We start from the raw sequence: 19,303 nt of genomic DNA, 5'->3' as shown, positions 1-19,303 counted from the left end.
CATTTTTTTTCAGTAGTTTTATTTGTTATATTTATTTACATGAGAGAAAGGTACATCTATCAACAACATTGATACAAAGTGATTGTACAGTGCAATTTATTTTCCTGAGAAATTTGACATCTATTTAGACAGTTTTGATTTTCAAGCTATTTATGAATCTGTATGAAATGAGAAAACTTTGCCAGTGATCACATAGAAACGTCTAGTTACCTGCTTGCTTAATGTATTTACCAATTTATTTTGGAATGTTTTTTTTTTTTTTTTGTTTCTGCTAAAATGCAACTCTTCATTTACATTTACCAGTGTGACATGGCTCTCCTGCACATGTGACACTTGATCTTGGACATTTGTGTCACCATTACCAAATTTCTCATCAAACTGAATGTAACGCTACCCAAGTTAAACCACAGGGCGCATGTCAAACTTTCTTCATGCTATATGACCAATCTTTAACACACAAACACCTCCTTCAACCTCACTCTGCTTTAGTATCGGCAAGGAGACGGCTTCATATAGCTAAGGTCCTGTGAATCCACCTTTTGCATTTGTTTTCTCACTATGGCAAATTGAACTGGAATGTTCGCAGCTGTGACAGCTCAATCCTGGGTAATGTGCAGTAACAATGTAACAGCTAGCCCAGACAGGAATGTTTTAATTTTAACTCTTAATGCTGCCTATTTTAGAAGACTGCACAAGATTTTTTTTCCGCGGAAAATGGAACTTCTATCAAACTTAAAGCTAATTTAATGTTGCATGCCTTAATAAGTCCCTTTTACCCATGGGTCATTTCCCCCAGTACCAGATAAGGTGTCTGCATACAGTTGGTTTATCACGCAATACATGTATATCATCTTAGCATACAAGACGTGGCTGAGTGCCAAGTTACAAATTACTGATATCCGTAATATACCCATTACACATTATCAGATTGCAAAAATGGGGCAATGGCCGTTACAGAGACAAAGATGAACTTGGTGTCTCTTAACATTGTAAGGCATCAATTTACGCAAAAAAAAAAATTTAATTACTGCTGTTTACAATATGGTTTATTATTATGTTGCCAGTGACAGGTGCCAAAAGAGTCATATAGGTATATGACACTGCACCTGCCATTTCAAAGGTGGACGACTTTCTCTTCATCCTGCACCTTGATGCTGTTGTTAAGAGTCAACATCTTTTTGATGAAATTTTTGTTTTAGTTTGGTACTTTAAAAGGTGAAGGTTATACACAGAATACTATGTTTCAGTTATCTATTTTGTCTTCTTTGCTGAGAATAGCAACTTCTTGATGAAAATTTGATAAATGGCTCATTATTTAAGGGGAAAAAAAATCCACAGCAGAGGTACCTGACCCTGAGATAATAGCTCTTAAGTTAATTATAGCTGACTGTCTGATCTTTTGTTTCAGCCAATGAAAAGGGATCTTTTTCCAATTGGTGAACACTCAGTTTGCATTAGGTCCATGACCTCACTGTATTGCAGACAGATTCCAAGAAAGAGGGAATGTTCCTTCCAGGCAGAGGCAGCAATGTCTTTAAATATACCAGCTTGCATTAACTTGTACCGTCAGTTGTGTCTACTGTGGCGTTGTGAAGCTGGGGATTCGTACTCATTGCTGGTCCCTTTACTGGCTGTGTAATAAGCACCCCTCTCCTGTTGCTCATAACTAAAAGTAGGAATGACAGACAGATAGATGATTTAGTTCAGACCTCGAAACAAGATGTTATCTTCTAAGGAAATGTCTGAAGACAAATCTAGCAATAAATCTTCAGTTTCATTATTTTTGAATGGAAGATTACCATCAAGTTTTTTAAAAATAATGCTTGAGTAGGTTTGTCAAATGATTGAATTTTGCCAAGAGGATGTAAATATATCTTTTAACAAATGAGCATTGCATTCAGAGCACTATTAAGTCAAAATACAGGTTTTTTATCAAGTCGCATATGACCTGCTATTCACATAAAATTTTAATCTTTGGAAGATTATATGTACCTGCCTGAGAAAATATCTACCTTTCTTCTTGTGAGTACCTCAAGGGTTCTGAGGCTGCTCTCTCTGCCTTGTTTCTGTCCTTGGCACTATGGCGGCCAGGTTTGGGCACTATACTACTGCTGGGCTTGGCACTGATAAAACCAGTCAGTTTATAGTAATCTAGGAATGTCCGGGCAAGATTACGCCCAAGTTTCATATCTTGAATGGGGTTAAGGGGAAACAATCACTTCACTATGATGGTGTTGTGTTGGATTGTTTATAAATGTTCTAAAGAAAACAGCAACTCATTATGGGAGTTCATGTAGAAATTCACCTCTACACATTTTTTGGGGTCATGGTCAATATAATTTGCAGAAAAAATAATCATTCTATTTTTATCTTAGTACAGCTAAGGCTGGTGATAGTAGGTGCTGTAACTTGCTACTAGGTGAAGGAAAACCAAATCAAATCCTAGCAATGAAAAAAAATTAATTTTGCTCATTCTACAAAAATTTACAGACCTCAAACAATTATTGCTGTTTGCTATGACCTGCCTCAGATTTGAGAGCACGAATGCCCAAATTAACAACTCTAACCAAGATTTCAGTGCACAAACATGTAATTACTAGCCAGCCCAGGACTATTTTTAATATGGAGAAACATACAAGAAAAAGCACCTTAAAGCTTTCAGAGATTCCTTGTCAAAAAACAGTGGCATCTTCTCCTCTTTCTTCTTCTTTGACGAAAGACAAAGAATAAACAAAAAGTCTCAACACATATCAAACCAACATACTTAAATAATCTACTATCCAAATTAATATGGCATAAATGCACTCTCGACAATCTCCAGCACGTAGATGTACCGAACAGGTAAGTGGACCTGCCGTTCGTGTTTTGTAGCGCAGTGTTTGTGGCTGCAAATTTTACATTTGTGCTACGAAATCCTTTGTGCAATGGAGATGTTAATTTGGGCATTCATAATCACAAATCTGGGGCAAAAGTTTCCAAATGCTAGGACCTGAATTAATTCCACAACATCCAACTTTTAGTTCTCAGGAGACCCCCATAAACCGTTTCCTTCCCATCTTTCCCTTGAGCAATATATGTCATAACGGTAGGTTTTATGGTTATGGGAAATACATGGGAAAATAAAATACATATTTTATGATTGTCTGACAATATTTGGAATGCCTTTGTTTCAGCTACAAAGGGTTTATTTGAGCATATTCCAAATGGTGTAGAACATACTGCTTGCTCTGAATAAACACTTAAAAATGCTTGTTAATTCAAAATGGAGTTAATAGTGTAACTGTGTAAAAAAAAAATCCAAAACTATTTCAACAAGAACTGATCATAGTCATGTCACTTTTTTTTTTAGCTTTCTGAATATGTAGAAAGGTGCAATTTATATTGGAAACTGGTTGATATTTTAATTTTAGAACATGAGATACTGATGGGATGGATGATAGTCCATGTTCTTGAATTCACACACACACACACATTTGCACAGATGTGTGCACATCCACACACTAAACAATACACTATATACAAATACTCTGGCAATGAGACAGTAGAAGGATACAAGCCTCCTCAGTGTAAGGCAATGCTGTACTGGCCCCATTAGTCAGGTAGCTGAAGAAGGACACTTCCAATGTGTAGCAATGGGACTCATCTAGACAGCCACCCAGGGTCCTGGAACATATGACTTTATATTAAGACTCCATGATACTAGTAACTAATCATACTTAAAAATACAGACTCACTTTAGAAATGAATGTTAAAATAAAATTTTCAATACCTGTACAACTGGAGACATATACTTAGTTTTATTCATTTATTTTTTTACCTTTAGATTAATGATACAAATATACTCAGAATCACAATGGCAATGGATGATGGTATGTTTGTTATGTGGACTGATTAAAATATTGATTGTTTGTACAATATACTGTTGAGGAGATGCATTTTCCATTTCTTGTGGTATTATGTCAATAATAGTCAATCCTGTGGAAAAATGGCAGCATTGGAATAGGCAGTGTGGAGGAGAAATCCTATTATATTTCTGACAAAATTTTGAAATATAAATATAAATGAAATAGAAATATAAATGTATCTGTCAGAAAATCAATTTATCAATGATCAGAAAAGAGTTATGGGAAATAAGACAACAGACTTAACATGAAAAAGCATGATTATAATATGACAACTCATAATGCATTTAATTGATAAATCCTTCCAAAGTACAGTTGTTGTCTGGTTGAAATGAAAGCTATATATATATGCATGCTGGTGAAATAATGGCAGGGAATGGCTAACAGGTTGTTTTATAACTTTGCACAACTTAAAAGCCAGCAGTTTATACTCAGAGCATGAGAGAAAACACCACCCACAGAACATTACACCATTTAGTTTACATGCTACCACAAGCATTCTCAACAGTTCCTCCGCCCACTCGTATGGCCAGCTACTTGAGTACTTGATTCTGTCAAGTTAAAAAGGCCAAGACTGCTATACTAAGGTTTGTGGAAGTAAAATGAGACAAGCAATATAAGAACAAAGACAAATGGTAAGACTTTTTGCTCTAAGAAATTTCATGTGTATCTTTTTGTTATGTTTTCACATCTATATTTGTACTCATTGCAGTGGTTAACTAACAGATGTTAGATGTTAGACTGGGAATTGGTAGAGGAAGGAAAGTGAAGTCAGGATTGTATTATTAAAAATCCTTTTATTTTATAATTGGTTTTGACAAGAACTAAGGCAAAGACCTGAGTCAGTGATAAAAACAAACACTTGCCATTGATTTGGTTTACACTAATATTTAGTATTGGGAGGGTAATGAAGAAGATGGGTTGACCAGCAATAAGCACAGTTGTATCACTGTGTTCTAGGCTTTTTTTCTTAACTCCATACCTGACAGAGAACAGTTATCCCTGCACTTTTGTGACAAACGTCAGGAATAATTTCTATTGTTGCTAGTTATTAAAAAAAGAATAGAAAAGAAAAACAGCATTTTCCCCTAGTGACAGCCAACACAAGCAGACAACTGCTCCATTGACTAAGACATTGGACACTGCACCTCTCCTGCACTTTGACTTCCAGGCTAAAACAACAAGACAATCAGCCAGTGAGGAAATGAAAGCCACTTGATTGAAGGTGGGATACAAACCTCAACCACAGCCATACAAATGTCTCATAAAATTACCGTCTGATGAAATCACTGAAATGTGACATGAGCTGTATTACACACAACACTAGACTTGCATTACATTCATTCATTTATTCATTTATAAAAAAAAATGAGCCCTGACATTTATCTGATATATAGAATCTGATATTAATCATTTAAATCCTACCAAGTGGTCTCATAAAAGGTTAAAACAATACAAAACTATCTGCCCTAATATCAGAAAAAATATAGCATGTTGGTTCATACATAAAACATTTGGTTTCAATATAGGATAATATCAATTTCTTTTTTTTATTTTCATTTTTCTTATACAATCCCTGATAGCTTGACCTAAAATACTGTGTAAACAATTTTTTCATCTAAAGAAGATAGTTACTACAGATTAATCACTTAAAAAAGCAAGTTGGGTAAAGTTTTTTTTTTAAAGATGCTTGAAAAATCTGTCCCTCTTTTCAGCAAACAGTTTCTCATACCATAGTAACAGCTTGAAACATCAGAGCTCTGTTGTGTATATACAGAGATACACATATAAATCACTTATGACTAACATGATACCAGTGGCCTAAACATTCACACACTGGGACTGATAGACTAAGAGAAAGGGGAAGAGGAAGACATTTAGATATAAAAAAAACACTACTGGTGTCCTTACCTGATTGAGAAAGCAGTTTTTACACAGGCAGATAAGCACGGGTAATATACATACATATCTTGCCTTTTACAAGATGACACTTAAGGTAAGATTATTTATGTTTTATTGTATAAGGCGTAGGGTTTTGGGGCTTGGGCTTAAAGCAGATAACTCCAACATCAAAAAATAGATGTGGTAATGATAAAGAGAGAGTGACTTTTAAACTATCTCTTAACATGACAGTTATCAACTAGAAGTTAATGCATTCAGAAGCCAGGTGTCTTATTAATAATGTATGCATCATTCTGTGGTTTCAACTGTAAAGACTGAGTAATATGTACTGGGGATATCATGACATACCTAGCATTTAACCATAATATTATGAACACAAAAGGTCTGTATTTTGAAATGGAAACAGAAGTTTCACCTTGGTTCATAGTAAAAGTGATACAGAAAGGTCTGGTATGATGATGTGAGTATTTAAGTACTTAATCGGTGAACTCTTTATTTTCCTCTGTAGAATTTTCTTCTGTTATCATACAATATTTATGTTTTTAAGATAAACCTCAATATCAGAACTTCTACTTACAGCTATTGTGGACCTGAATGCTTTCATTCTGCCGCCTGCCCATACCTGAATGTGCTGACACTCAATTTAGACAGGTAATTATACACAGTACTTAAACAGCAGTACATCCTCATTTCTCTGTGTAGGTTTAAATAAGCATCATATGCCTTCATTACAGGAAAAATGAATCATGACTAATAGAATTCAGAGTGTGCAGCATTGTGTGTAAGAACATCAAAGATTCACCACAGCCCTGGCCATTGAAACCAAAACATACTTTCCCCCTACTCATTTGGTAATTACCCACAAAGAAGCTGACATGCTTGTGAATTGAGGCATAAGATATGAAAACAGGAGAAGGAAAACCCAAGAACAACATTCTAGTCTCAGGTAAAGAGCTTAAATCCCCTTTGAGAGATCATAAAAAGTAACAGTGCCGTTGTTTAGAAGTTGCTTTAGCTGGTTGACCCAGTGTAAACACATGAATGGCCGGAGGTCACGGAGACTGGATCAGCCAATAGGAAAGCAGTACGGTCAGGTTTGACAGTCTCACACACAGGTAGTGCCACTTGTAGAGTGAAAGCCTGGAGCAAGACAGTGAACGTTTTATGAGAACATTTGCATGGGTTGGCAGACTAGTTAGTTGTGTGGTGTATTGTTTTTTTTACAGCTGCTTTTTTCTGTTCCGTTTTAGTTTTGTTTTCTCCACTTCTCGTCTCCCACCATGCCCAAAGTGAAAAGCTTCTTCATTAAGGTAATCTTTGGTTGTTTATTTTTGGTTTTATGTATGTAGTCATGCTTTAGTTTCAGTTTTTAAATCACAGTTCTCACTTATTTACTTAGATGTATGTTACTGGCATTTTTGTAATGCGTACTTACCACTAAGTTAGCTGATAATCTAGTCTCAGTTAGACACGTGAATGCTGTAGACAGTGAATGTTAGGTATTAGTTGTATCCATGTGCAGAAAGTGCTCAGTTGATCACTGTGTAAATGAGTTATTATTTTTGTTAATACATTTATATACATTTTAAGTTCGCTTTTGTTTTCCTTTTTGTCCTTTCTTTGTCCACTCCAAACATCACTGCTGGCCTTGCTACCTGTCTGTGTGCAATGACTTCTCCACTGTGTGGCTCTCCACACCACAACATGTGGATTACCTACTACGGGAAACTTCTTGCTCCAGGATCAACTCAAGTACCAAACATTAAAGGTAAGCTTTTGATATACGCTCTATTTCTGTCTATAATGTGATTATTAAAGAAAAACAGTACAGGTATGTCAGACACACTACAGCCCCCAAAAATATTAGAAATTCAAGTGACTCAAGATGTGAAGATAAACACATCAGTGGTAACTTCTGCCCTCCCTACAATAAATCACATCCTGCAAGTGTTTTTTCAAGTGTCAAACTGTGTCAGCCTCACTCAGTTAAACTGCATGCTGTTGAGGCAAATGTAAGGCAAAGATTTTCCCTCCCTGGCAATTAAAGCTACAATTTAATCAAAATGAAATGTTTCGAGCCACTCAGTTTGATAGAACTTTGTTCTGACTCAGCTGTTAGTAAGGTAGTATGCAGGGGGAAAGGCTGTTGTTGTTGTTAAGATAATATTTAACTGTGTATTGTCATCGTTTTAAGTCAATACTCTGCTTAAAGAAGTCAGAAAATTGTTCCATGCACTGATGAGCAAGCAGAGCTAGCTTTTACACTCTACATAAAAACCATGCACTGTAATTACTACACGCAACCTTTATCATATCCTCCTCAAGGGGCACAATATATACATATGACCATGGGGGCCAGAGGGCTTGGTCAGCTGAGTATTGTCCAGGCATGGTCATTAATATGGGGTTGAGGGGCAGGGTGATTTAGTGGGCTTCAAGGTGTTGTTATCAGATCCTAATTGACACCTTTATTCAAGACACAGTTACTGTATCTTTATCATACACACAGGAGCTTCCAAGACCCAATTAAACTGGTGCCTGCCATACGTCTATGTGCAAGATTTATTTTCTATATCACACAAGAAAAGCGCATGTTCCTGAGCTAAATGTCAGTGATGAAAAATCTAAAAAAAAGGAACTTGAGCTTCTAGATCTTCTATAGACTGCAAGCAAAATGCTTGGAGGGAAAAGAACTGAAGGCTATATATTATCACCTTTCCTTTATGGGTCAGAGAATCGAAATAAAAGGTGTGCAATTTGCCTGACAGTCTATACCCACCCCTCCGGCTAAGTTGCAGTCTTATTTAATGACAGTACTTTCCCTTCTTCCCTTTCCAAAAATACATAGACTGCCGTACATGGAGCGGCAGTATAAAATAACATTGAAAAAAAGTGTCTATGCGCAAGATGCATAAACTTGGCAGCGGAATGAAACATTCTTCACTCGTTTCTTTAACTCTTTTAATCAAAGTCATGCAATATTACTCCCATAAGTTTAATGTTTAGAAATTGGAAACACTGTGTTTCAACAGTGGTTGAGGTTAATCAGCGCTAAAATTTGACTTCCTCATAACAAACAAGCCAAAGGGGAGATATCCGGAATGTGTAGAGTGGTATAGGGTTGTTTCTATCCTATAGTTTATCCCTAACGAAACCTGTTGCTTTGCTCCTTACATCTATATCTTTGTGCCAACTAAGAAAAATAAACCTGAAGAAAATTCAACTGAGCTGTTGTAATGTTGACATTAGCAAGTTGGAATTCTATGCTACCTACCAACATCTAAGACATGTTTAGTTAAGGTGAAATGGGCATAATTTGCTTCTTGAGTGCATAAAAATATTTAATCTTCGAACTTCAACTGAAAGGGATATCTGCGCTAATAAGCCGACCTGGTAAAGGGGTTACATTAACTTTTCAGGAGTATCATTATACGACTGTTTGTAGGAATAATATCACAAGTAGCAGCAGATCCAGACTTTTGTACCCCATGGTTCAGATGTTTACTTTCAAAACTCCTCCCCAATATTCCATGAATATAATTCATTTATCCACATCTATTATCTTTACCTAGATCAACATATTCAAAGGAAAATATAACTTTTCTCACACATTAAAGGACTATTATAAATTGAGAAACTGAACCAGACTGAATTCTAAAGAATTTAATAGTTTTGCTCTTTAGGGTCTCATTTAGGCTTTATTTCTACATACTTATTGAAGCACATTACACACGGTCGGTGAACAGCTGCATGCCACCATGACTGCCTGCCTGAGTTGCTGTATTATTCATTTCTATATCAAACTTGCAATGAAATATTGATCTGATAAGATCTGTAACATAGGATATGAGGATAGAAACCAGATATTTTAACCATTATTTTTTTAACCCCTTGGGATTATTTATGATGCTGAACAAACTGGGTAAATCTTAACTGGCAGTGTGCATTAATGCACTAGCTGTTTTATAAACTGATCATTATGATAGTCTAACATCACTGAATGTCCTGACATCTAGAAAAAACTGCTCTCAAATTTAACTATGTCAACCGCATGAGACTGCACTGTCGTTTTTTTTTTTCTTTTTTTTTCATTGCCTGCAAGTGTGTGCATATGTTTGTGTATGTGCATGCTATAAATAGGGTGGGTGTACAGCTATGTACAGTGTACCATTTCCCTTGAGTGCTATGAGAAATAAATCTTAGGAGGAAACAGTTTTTTTCTTTATTTCCTCTTTTCTTGATAAAACCTTCATTGTCATTTCTCACAACATATTTAGCTTTCTACTTCTATACAAGGGCATTTTAAAATAAGTGAGAGATGAAAAGAACAATACTTCAACAAAGAAAAACCTGTCATTATTTACCTAAAAAGTAATTGTCAGAAACAATTCTGCTTAATTTTTTTTTCTTTTAGTTTAAGCTTTAAATATCCACATGAAAAGTAAAGAGGTGTGACTCTAGGATAAAATCTTTTCGGTAGCAATACCTTTTTAGGAATAATCAAATTATTCAACAAGGGGGGGGGGGCAATCAAAATTTCACTGGGGGAGGGGCAAAAAGATTATCAAATTATCCACAGAGGGAGGGGCAAAGGGATTATCAAATTATCCACTGGGGGGTGGAAGCAATTTTCAAATAATCCACTGGGAGGGACAAAAGGGATTATCAAACAAGTAATTTACTAGATTAACTTAATGACACACTATGTAATTAACAGTTTTTGAGTGTTGTCACTCAAAATTCCAGTATTTCTTAACTGCACAAATACCTTTAATAATCCATGTGTGTGTGTGTGTGTGTGCGTGAGAGAGAGAGAGAGAGAGAGAGAAAGAAAGAGAGAAAGAGAGAGAGGGCCCGGGGGGGGGGGGGGGAGGGGGGGGGGAGGGAGAGAGAGTTTTGTCCTCACCTTCGACCTGTCCCTGCTTTGACACTGTCTCTATTGAAATTAGTGTTGTTCAATGAGAAATCTTCGGCATTTTGGTCTAGCAATTTTGGGAATATTGCATGTTTTTCAAATTTTCCCGAATCATCATACACGTTGCCATACATGAACCCATTCATCAAAGTGGAATGTGCATGGATATCAATGTAGAAATCAACCTCCACATTCTGAAATCAAGCAATAAAGACCCATTTCATTGTGCAAGTTAATTTTCAAGATACAATATATTGTGTAATTGATGAACAAACTGCAATAAAACATAAATCATTCACATAAGACCAACTAGTCTTTTTGATCAAACATTTATATTCTTCAATAAACCAAACAAATAAAAATATCCATTTAACCAAATATCAACAAAATTAACTTTCATATCAATTTTGTCATTCTTTTGTATTTTAAATTTTATCCAGGAACAGTGGAGCCTGATAAACTGCCATGTGGAACAAGTAAGTAAAAGTGTGTGAGTGCACTAACCTGGTATTAGTAAAATGGTATAAATTACTAATTTTCTATTTCCCCCTCATTTCCATGTATGGCACCTTAGTACATAAATAATTCTTTGAGGACTATGGAGAAAGTGGCAAGACCCTCAAAATACTTCAGAAACAATTGAAAGGGAAGAATTTTGTGCCAAAAACCAACTCTTACTTCATAAGTAGGTGTTATACACTTATTTCTCTCCTACTTTTGTGTATGGTACTTGTTTGTTAAGAACCTTTTAGAACATGTTCATTGTTTTGACATTGGTGGGAACCTTTTTATTTTCACAGCGTTTCTACAACAGTTTTTTTAAGCAAATGAATAATGTGATCTAAGTAGAAAGGCAAGCAACTGTGAATTCATCAGAACTCCAGCATCCAGTAAAAAACCCAATAAGGCAACATCAATAAGGGCTCATTCCCCATGAAACTATTGTACTAGGTAAAATAATCAAACTCCTTGGGGACTCTTGCTGAATGCAATCAGTTTAACAGATTAACATGCCTCCTCTTGTTTCCAATGTAGGTATATATCAAGGGCAGATCCAGAGAAACTGTCTGACAGTCTTCCAAATTATCTTTGTTAATCCATCCACCGTTTTTGACTGTCTTCTGACAGAAAAAATAGATACCCGTCAATGTAAACTTGAAAATCTGACCATCTTCCGGAAGACCCAGAAGATGGCCTAAATCCGCCCCTGTATTATCACTAGTCCCCCCAGAGTTGGGTTGACCCACACGGTACGTAGAACAATAGTTTCACTAGGAATAAGCTCCAAGTTTGCAGACAATCAGATAAAACACTGCAAGGGCAATCAAACTTGGCTTAACATAATAAATCACCAGAAGATAGGTGTATAGTTTTATCTGATAGAGTCCCATAGGGAGGCTCAACAGAAAGAGCCAAAAGATGGGTGACACTGATGACCTTAGGAAATAACTGAATGGACATGATTTATTTCAGACCATACTTCCATCCTTGTTGCACTGATTTACATCAAAGCAGGCCCAGAACTTATATTAGATGCTGAAAAACACAAACCTCTCTCTCTCTCTCATGTGCTTACACACATCCAACAATACATGCACACACATGCCTGCGCACTTAAAACCCGATGGAACTTAAGTATGTGAGTGCTTAAGGGTAACAAAGGAAAGTTTTATTGGTTTTGGAGTGATCAAGTATAATAATTTGGCATATAAAATGAACGTGGGAAGTCACAAGTGGGAATATCATGGATATGAGTCAAAATAATAGGACCGTTTCATGCTGCTGTTAGTTGCCTGCAGGGGCAACATCTGTTTGTCATATTCATAATACTTCGAGCCACTACAGCTGCAACTAAAAACTGTCATATTTTTAAGTCAAACATAATATATCCTATTAGAGCCACACATACAATTTTTAGGGTTCACACAACTGAATGATTTCATAAAAAGAGGTTAATTTACATACTGCGTGTATCCTCTAAGAACCAACTGATCTGGGACTTACCTTTAAGGCTAGGATATGACATTTTACTAGAGGCAATGTGTTTGACTATTCCAATGTAGGACGCAATATTAACCAGTATTACATGCTCTCAAACTTTGGATGACTTTAGTGATTTAAATTTTTAGGTGAGTGTTGTATTGTGTATTATCTGAAAGCAGGGCCATCAATGAGACATATGCATTGTGTATTACCTGTGAGAAGGGCCATCAGTGAGTTGCATGCATCTTATGATAGTCTTAAAAGACCAGCCTTTAGAAAGACAACTATACTCATTCTATAAAGTGTTCACTGGGAGCCTTCTCCTAGACCACCAGCTCTTATTCTATTTTGAGTTTAATTTTGATGTCAGCAGAAAAATGGAATGTGAAATGTGGACTATAATGTTTAAGCAAAACTATCAAATTCACAAACCATTATTTATACATCTATTTGTAGTAATTATTTTTTGCATGTTTTAAGACATCAAAGTATTATCTTTTAACTGTATATAGTTTTTGTGTTTGTGAGGACATAAACCTTCATGCATATGAATTATGTAAAAAGATAACAAACAAACTGAATAGTACCTAAAGTCTATGCATATAATTGCTCACAGGGATCAACAGTATATCCTTAGACTACAGTTAGTAAAACATTTGGCCAATTCAATTTCTCCATAACATCAGGACAGATTGTTGTTATTCAGTGTCTTGCCATTTCAAGGTTTTTTGATGGCTTGTAGTTTTAAAATGAACAGTTCTGAATAATGTTCCTTCTACATGACTCTGTCTTGTAACTGATATATACTAAAGACCATACTTGCATCTTTGTTGCACTGATTTACATTAAAGCAGTCCCATAACTTATATTAGATTCATGTAACATGTGAAGAAAATTTCATGTTGCCATAAGTAAGAAACTTGGCTGCCACTGACATCCTTGTCAGTATATATTAAAAAAAACCCTGAAAATACAAATACTTGTAGCTGCACTCTTTGAAATTAAATCTTTATCTCCCAGCACCTAAATTCTGATAAAATATTCAGGTTCCAGTTGAATGATTAAGTTGAGGTGATACCAGATGTGTGTTTTGTAGAACATCTACTGCAATAATTCAATTTGCCTTTTTCTGGGAATTATCTAACCAGAAAAGGCATATGATGGATTTTTATTGCCTTTATTCAGTAAAAGCTTCCCAGGCTTTGTTCAGTCTGGATCATACAAAAATCAGTGTCAAAACTGCCTTTCAAAATATATGTGTAAGGGGAGGAAAAAATTTTGTCAAATTTTTTTAAAACTAGCAAACTAGGTTTTTGACTAATTCACCTCATTCCTGTCCATCTCTAACAGCAGGTTCTTGGTGGCATACAGTGTGGGGTGTGCCCAGGGGGATGGCTCCATCCAGTGCCTGTTTAGATCAAACCCCATCAGAGAACACCTGATGTGAAGAATACATTATGTATACTATTGCTTTAATCATGTTATATATAACTGCTTAATCTCCATGAATTGAACAACTTAAGAGCCTTTTTATTTTTTTACAACATAAAAAAATATATAAGTTCACAAAAACTTTATTCTTTTTATGCTAGTTGTGCAACAAGCATCCTTTCTTGCACCACTTGTAGGACTTAACTACTATATTTTATTACCCAGATGTATTCCAAATCAGTAACTGATATGTTGTGCTCACCTGTAATTTCCAAGATAAACCCCATCAGGATTTAACATGGGTACAATTTTGAAGACCAGATGATCTCTAAGAATCTTTGCTATAGGATGTGAGCTTATTAAAAAATCAATGATGCCTGAAATGAATAAAAAAATGTTTGAGAACAATCTGAGTAAACAATAGAAAATGAGAGCATTCCTGCAATGCTGAATTTTTTACATATATCTGTACAATTATCTATAGGCATAGATCATAGAATAAATAATGTTAATTTTGACACTATGACATTCTTTTTGTACTCCAAAATTCAGTAAATGGAAATAAGATTCAAATATGACTTCTGATAATAAAATAATACAACAGAATAAATAAGGTGTAGCAATGTATCACCAAGTATTCAGCAAAGATACATATTACTCCTTTTAGTAAGGTTTATTTGGTTATTTTGGAAAACAAATTTGAAATTGCACTTATTTTTTCTTCAGTCATGGCATACTTTATTTTATAGTCAGAAACAGGGATAAGTCTACCCACCTTGACATACATAAGATGCGGGAGTCTCTCCAGGGTGAACTCTTGCTGTCAGGAACACAACCTTCTGTTTCTCCTCTGGCTCCAAATTTTCTGGGTTTGTGATCACCAATAGATCAAGTCTTCTTTGTTGCTTGGAAAATAATTTCAGGAAAAAGATAAGCATAATATACAAAATCTTACTTGTACTTTTAATCATCTACTTGCTTAGAGCAGCATTTGTTAACAAGTTAAATATAATAGGAAATTACTTTACTTCAATGAAACACCATACTTCAAATGTTAATTCATAAGCACATATCAAATTACTATTTTAAACAGCACAAAATAAAGCTTCAAATTAGGAATTTAACTCACCACACTTAAAGCCACTAGTTCCCTCTGAACAAAATCTAAGTTTCTTTTTTCAATATTGTCTAAATAATTTTGTAGTCTTGTGTAAGAATATGGATAACAGTAAGAAAACTGGTAAACATCAGTCTCTTTGTCAAAGCAGAAAGCAAAGGACATGACATAGTTTTTCCTGTGGTCTGGACAGCGGTAGTAGTACACATGCTTTGTTGGTATCCGCACCCTGAATAAAGTTTAAAAAAGCTCAGGTGAATAATATTTTATTTCATCTGCATTCCACATCTCAAAAAGGGAAACCTTAATTTCTGAAACTATAAAATTATTATTATTTATTATTATAATTTTTACATTAACAAGTATGAATATTAAATTGTTTACAAAAAAAAAAAAAAAAAAAAAATTAGTCAAACCATATAGAATTAAGCTTACCACTTTGGCCTACTTGTAGATTTAACCAGTGGAGTCATACCTTCCCTGTACAGTGACTTAGTCTTACTAAAGTTGACTATGTTGAAAATAACTCTCTGGAATATTTAGAAAAAAGTCACACAGGACGTAAATGATAAATAAATAAATGATATTCATCAATTTCATGATAGGTATGCATATAAAATAATGGATATACGTAAGTGTTAACTTGGAGTTTATTTAGCTGTGTAAAAATTAAAAATGATGGTTTTTTATGGCCCCTAGCAAGCAGTACAGTTTTCAGTATTGACCAGTTGGAGAAATTGAAAACTTAGTAACCTGGAAGTGTCACCTTATGATACCCCCAACCAGTCCAAATACAGAAAACTTTACAGCTCTATGTGAAGAAGGCCAAAGATACACACATTACTAGTGTGTGATTCATTTTTTGTACAGTTGCCAATATCATTCTAGCTGCACAATCTGACCTGGTCTGCCTTCACATTTTCAACTGTGAAATTAAACCAGACCCTGAACCTGGGGTTACAGGTATCTGGCCTGATGAACAGATCATATTCATAATCTGTGATGAAGTCCACTCTTCCAAGGTTGCCTAATAGTAAACAAAGATAAAACACACACATTTTAAAGCTATAACATAAATAATTTTGGTCTAAATAAATCATTATTTTTATATGAGATCAATGATGAAATCACCTTATCTTTAATCAAAATGATCCAATCAAAGTATTATGGCACAAACTTTAAATGGTAGACAAGGTACCAACATTTGCTTAACTTGGTAATGAAGCTACGTGTATGCAAAAATGTATGTTTCAGGTTGCAGTTTCAAGTTACTTCCCTGTGTTTACCATGTAGGGGTAGGATCCAGTAACAGTAAAGCCTGTTTTTTCATATAAGTTCCAATATTATCTAAGCAACAATTCTAAATTTAGACATTAGTGCATATTCTATACCAAGGGGTAAACACAATTTCTTACCACTTTCAAAACATGCATCAAAAATGAGGTGTCCCTTTTTAGGTCTTCCTGAGTAACCTGGTGGTACAACTGCAAACTTGTTCACATTGCCGACCACTGGTTCATCTGCACTTTCAGAATCACTTCCTAAATATATATTAATGGCAGGTTTATAATAACAAATAGGCTCCATGCTTGAAAGAGCAATGTTTTGTTAAAGGGCCAGTCCATCACCAGTTATTTATCTGCAGGTGAATTTTAAAAAGTCATTTAAGTGATACCCGGTATGTACATATGAACTTCCAAAATATGCATGTTGCCTAAATAGTCTCATATGAATTTTACTGATAATTGCCAAATATAATTAAATTTAGTTAAAAATCATTTTCAAAAAGGACACCAAAATAATTATTGGAAGCTCAAAATACAATTCTGAAATATGTGATGACCAAAAAGGTATAATTTTTAGGACATTATTCCATTGTTGTACTGGTTATATGAAGGACCCAATTTTCAATCGGTAATTATCGTATATTAAAAAAAAAACATTCATAGATCACTTAAATTCGGCATTTTGTGTTCATTGATTGCTCGTATATCGTGGGCTCACTTCTATAAAAACAGTCGATTGGATTGTGACACAAGTTCACGTTTTACTGTATCATAATGCTGTAGTGTTAGTTGTAAACTCCCTCTCTCATTTGGGAGTAAAGGGCAATTGACAAGGCTTCAAAATCCATATAAAAGATAGAAAACATTTCGATTCGAACTCTTATAGTCACAGCAGAACTGACATCATCTAGCACAGACAGATGCTTGTGAGCTTACTTGTAAGTTGTATTACGTTACTTCTAATTTGCCAAGTTAAGTAGAGTCCTTTCCCGTCTTTTCAAGCGTGTGCATATTATGCATAGCAGAATTGCAAATAAATCCCTTTAACATAACATTTCACATCAATATATATTGTCCATTTGAACTGTATAGTGAGAAAACTGACAGGAAATTCCACTTAACAACCATAAACAAACCTGAGTCGGGTTTCTTGTCCGCCATCTTGGTTCTAAGTTGGATTAACAATAAAATAAGGATTGGTACAAATGCGGAACGAGATATATACGAAGACTTCGCTGGCGTTGTAAGGGTGGTTGGGGAGGTAAAAGTAAATATAAAGTTAAAAGAGTAATGTTTAACTCGATAAAAATAATCTTTTCGTGTCGTGTCATTTCTTTTTTCAATTATTTGAATTCCATGTTTGCTTGATAATTGAATTATAAATAAATCCACTTTTCCGCACTTGCTTGTCGCTGTTGAAAAAATTAAAACACAACAAAAAATCCTTAATGGTATCTGTGAATGTTAATTTCGAAGCCTTTGTCTTTGGTTGAATTCTGACGTTTTGGTCAAATGCCACCTCCGCCGTCATTGTGTCTGGTTGTTATTTATAAATGTCACTAGCTTTAAGTCGCAGCTGACACAATCAATAGTTCTCTATCATGAAACCTCTTCTGCAATTCGTCGTCGAAACTAATTTTGCTATCAAGGTACAGAAAATGTCAAAAATGTAGAAACAGCAACATTGGTGAAAAGACAGTATTTAAATTTCAGTGAATTTTTTTTTATTTTCATTCACTTCCAATCCTATATTTTAAACATCCAACATTTTGTTCCCAACGAACTTACTCGAGAATATTTCACAAAGTCTGACTATGGAACATTCAGTTCTGTTTTATAGCTGTTTTGCACATTTTATACTGTAGTCAATATTAAAGTTAGCATTTTTGGTAATGTCTATGAAGTGTGTCACTATAGGCGGTAATAAATAATTTTTAATCATTTTCTGAGAAAAAACTACAATACTAAGGAGGATTGGGACCTACCCATCTTGTGCGATCTATGACAAGTGTTAAAATCTCTTCTACCTGCCATTGCTTTTGTTTTAATTTCATTTGTGTGCATTAATTTCTCAATGCCATACAAAGCCCCTTGCAATTTAAAAATCGACTGCTGAAAAAATGCGTACCAGTATTTTTACACTAACTGAAAGTACACAGAATGTACGTAAAAATCCATCCTGGCAAAACCAAATGAAAACGTTCATTTTAAAAACTAATTTTGAGTTTCAGACTTGAAAATAATAGTTAGAAAATGGTGTAATAAAAATGTTGAGGACGACATATATTTCCGTTTTTTCATAGAATCTCACGAAATAATTTGACAAACTGTTACCTAAAATTTTATCAAAATATGAAATATTATTGTCCCCTTTCATGGTTATAGGGGTCAGGGCTGGTGCACTGAATTAGTCTTCCACCCCCTTTTCCCACCACGTCAGTCATCTATATATAATGCTGGAAGCAAGAGTGGGTGGCTATAAGAGGACCCTCTCCCCAACGTCTCCGCGTCGCAAGGTCTATTTTCTTTTTTTGAATGGTTACCCCCCCCCCTCCCACCGTCCTCCGACACCCATAAACGATTTAATTTTTCTCCTTAGGTTACATGTCTTTTCACCGTGGGGTTTGTTACCTTGCTCTCCCATTTTCCCCCAAAACAGTTACCTAGATCTAGGGGAAACAAGCTGACGCCCAACACACTATTAGAAAAATTTTCTCATGTTGAATAAGCCAGTGCCCGCTTTACCTCCCCAAATATGTCAAGTGTT

The 19,303-nt window shown here is 35.1% G+C and overlaps 2 protein-coding genes across 8 annotated transcripts in view; one reads left to right on the top strand and one right to left on the bottom strand.

Annotated features, from left to right (window-relative positions):
* Nucleotides 1-2: 2 nt before the first annotated feature.
* LOC106172759 (cytosolic carboxypeptidase 6) lies at nt 3-17,786 on the bottom strand. Of its 3 annotated transcripts, none has more exons than XM_013553605.2 (12): nt 17,673-17,786; nt 16,666-16,791; nt 16,153-16,277; nt 15,686-15,780; nt 15,263-15,479; nt 14,909-15,038; nt 14,396-14,510; nt 14,029-14,140; nt 10,711-10,913; nt 3,554-3,663; nt 1,993-2,190; nt 3-1,666 (listed from the first exon to the last, which is right to left on the bottom strand). In XM_013553605.2, exons 1-11 carry the CDS (start codon nt 17,695-17,697, stop codon nt 2,009-2,011), a joined length of 1,440 nt encoding a protein of 479 aa, XP_013409059.1. In that variant the 5' UTR covers nt 17,698-17,786; the 3' UTR covers nt 3-1,666; nt 1,993-2,008. The 3 variants fall into 3 exon arrangements, with proteins under 3 accessions (XP_013409059.1, XP_013409060.1, XP_013409058.1); XM_013553606.2 differs by having other exon boundaries at nt 1,997-2,190; XM_013553604.2 differs by having other exon boundaries at nt 2,013-2,190.
* LOC106172760 (ELAV-like protein 3) overlaps nt 5,735-19,303 on the top strand; it is a 44,628-nt gene continuing 31,059 nt past the window's right edge. The window contains exons 1-5 of one of the 5 annotated variants that reach the window (XM_013553609.3): nt 5,735-5,898; nt 6,384-6,455; nt 7,055-7,114; nt 7,546-7,572; nt 11,160-11,195. In XM_013553609.3, the coding sequence (XP_013409063.1) occupies nt 6,399-6,455; nt 7,055-7,114; nt 7,546-7,572; nt 11,160-11,195 (180 nt within the window). In that variant the 5' untranslated portion in view covers nt 5,735-5,898; nt 6,384-6,398. Of the gene's footprint in view, nt 5,899-6,383; nt 6,456-6,625; nt 6,751-6,900; nt 6,920-7,054; nt 7,115-7,545; nt 7,573-11,159; nt 11,196-19,303 lie in introns of those variants that run through there. The other 4 variants (XM_087001997.1, XM_013553615.2, XM_013553616.2 and 1 more) reach the window with 4 other exon arrangements.

Source organism: Lingula anatina, chromosome 1, assembly GCF_051362555.1.
Source record: "Lingula anatina isolate TDL-2025a chromosome 1, LinAna3.0, whole genome shotgun sequence".
NCBI classification, from domain to species: domain Eukaryota; kingdom Metazoa; phylum Brachiopoda; class Lingulata; order Lingulida; family Lingulidae; genus Lingula; species Lingula anatina.
Note: the sequence above shows the minus strand (reverse complement) of the source record. Positions and strands in the feature narration are given on the sequence as shown.

Excerpts from the sequence above, each read along its gene's own strand:
- LOC106172759 (XM_013553604.2), bottom strand. The coding sequence starts at position 17,697 with ATGGCGGACAAGAAACCCGACTCAG. Across the intron at positions 15,781-16,152 it reads AAAATGTGAAGGCAGACCAG|AGAGTTATTTTCAACATAGT; the intron begins GTCAGATTGTGC and ends TAAATATTCCAG. Across the intron at positions 15,039-15,262 it reads AACTAGTGGCTTTAAGTGTG|CAACAAAGAAGACTTGATCT; the intron begins GTGAGTTAAATT and ends TTATTTTCCAAG.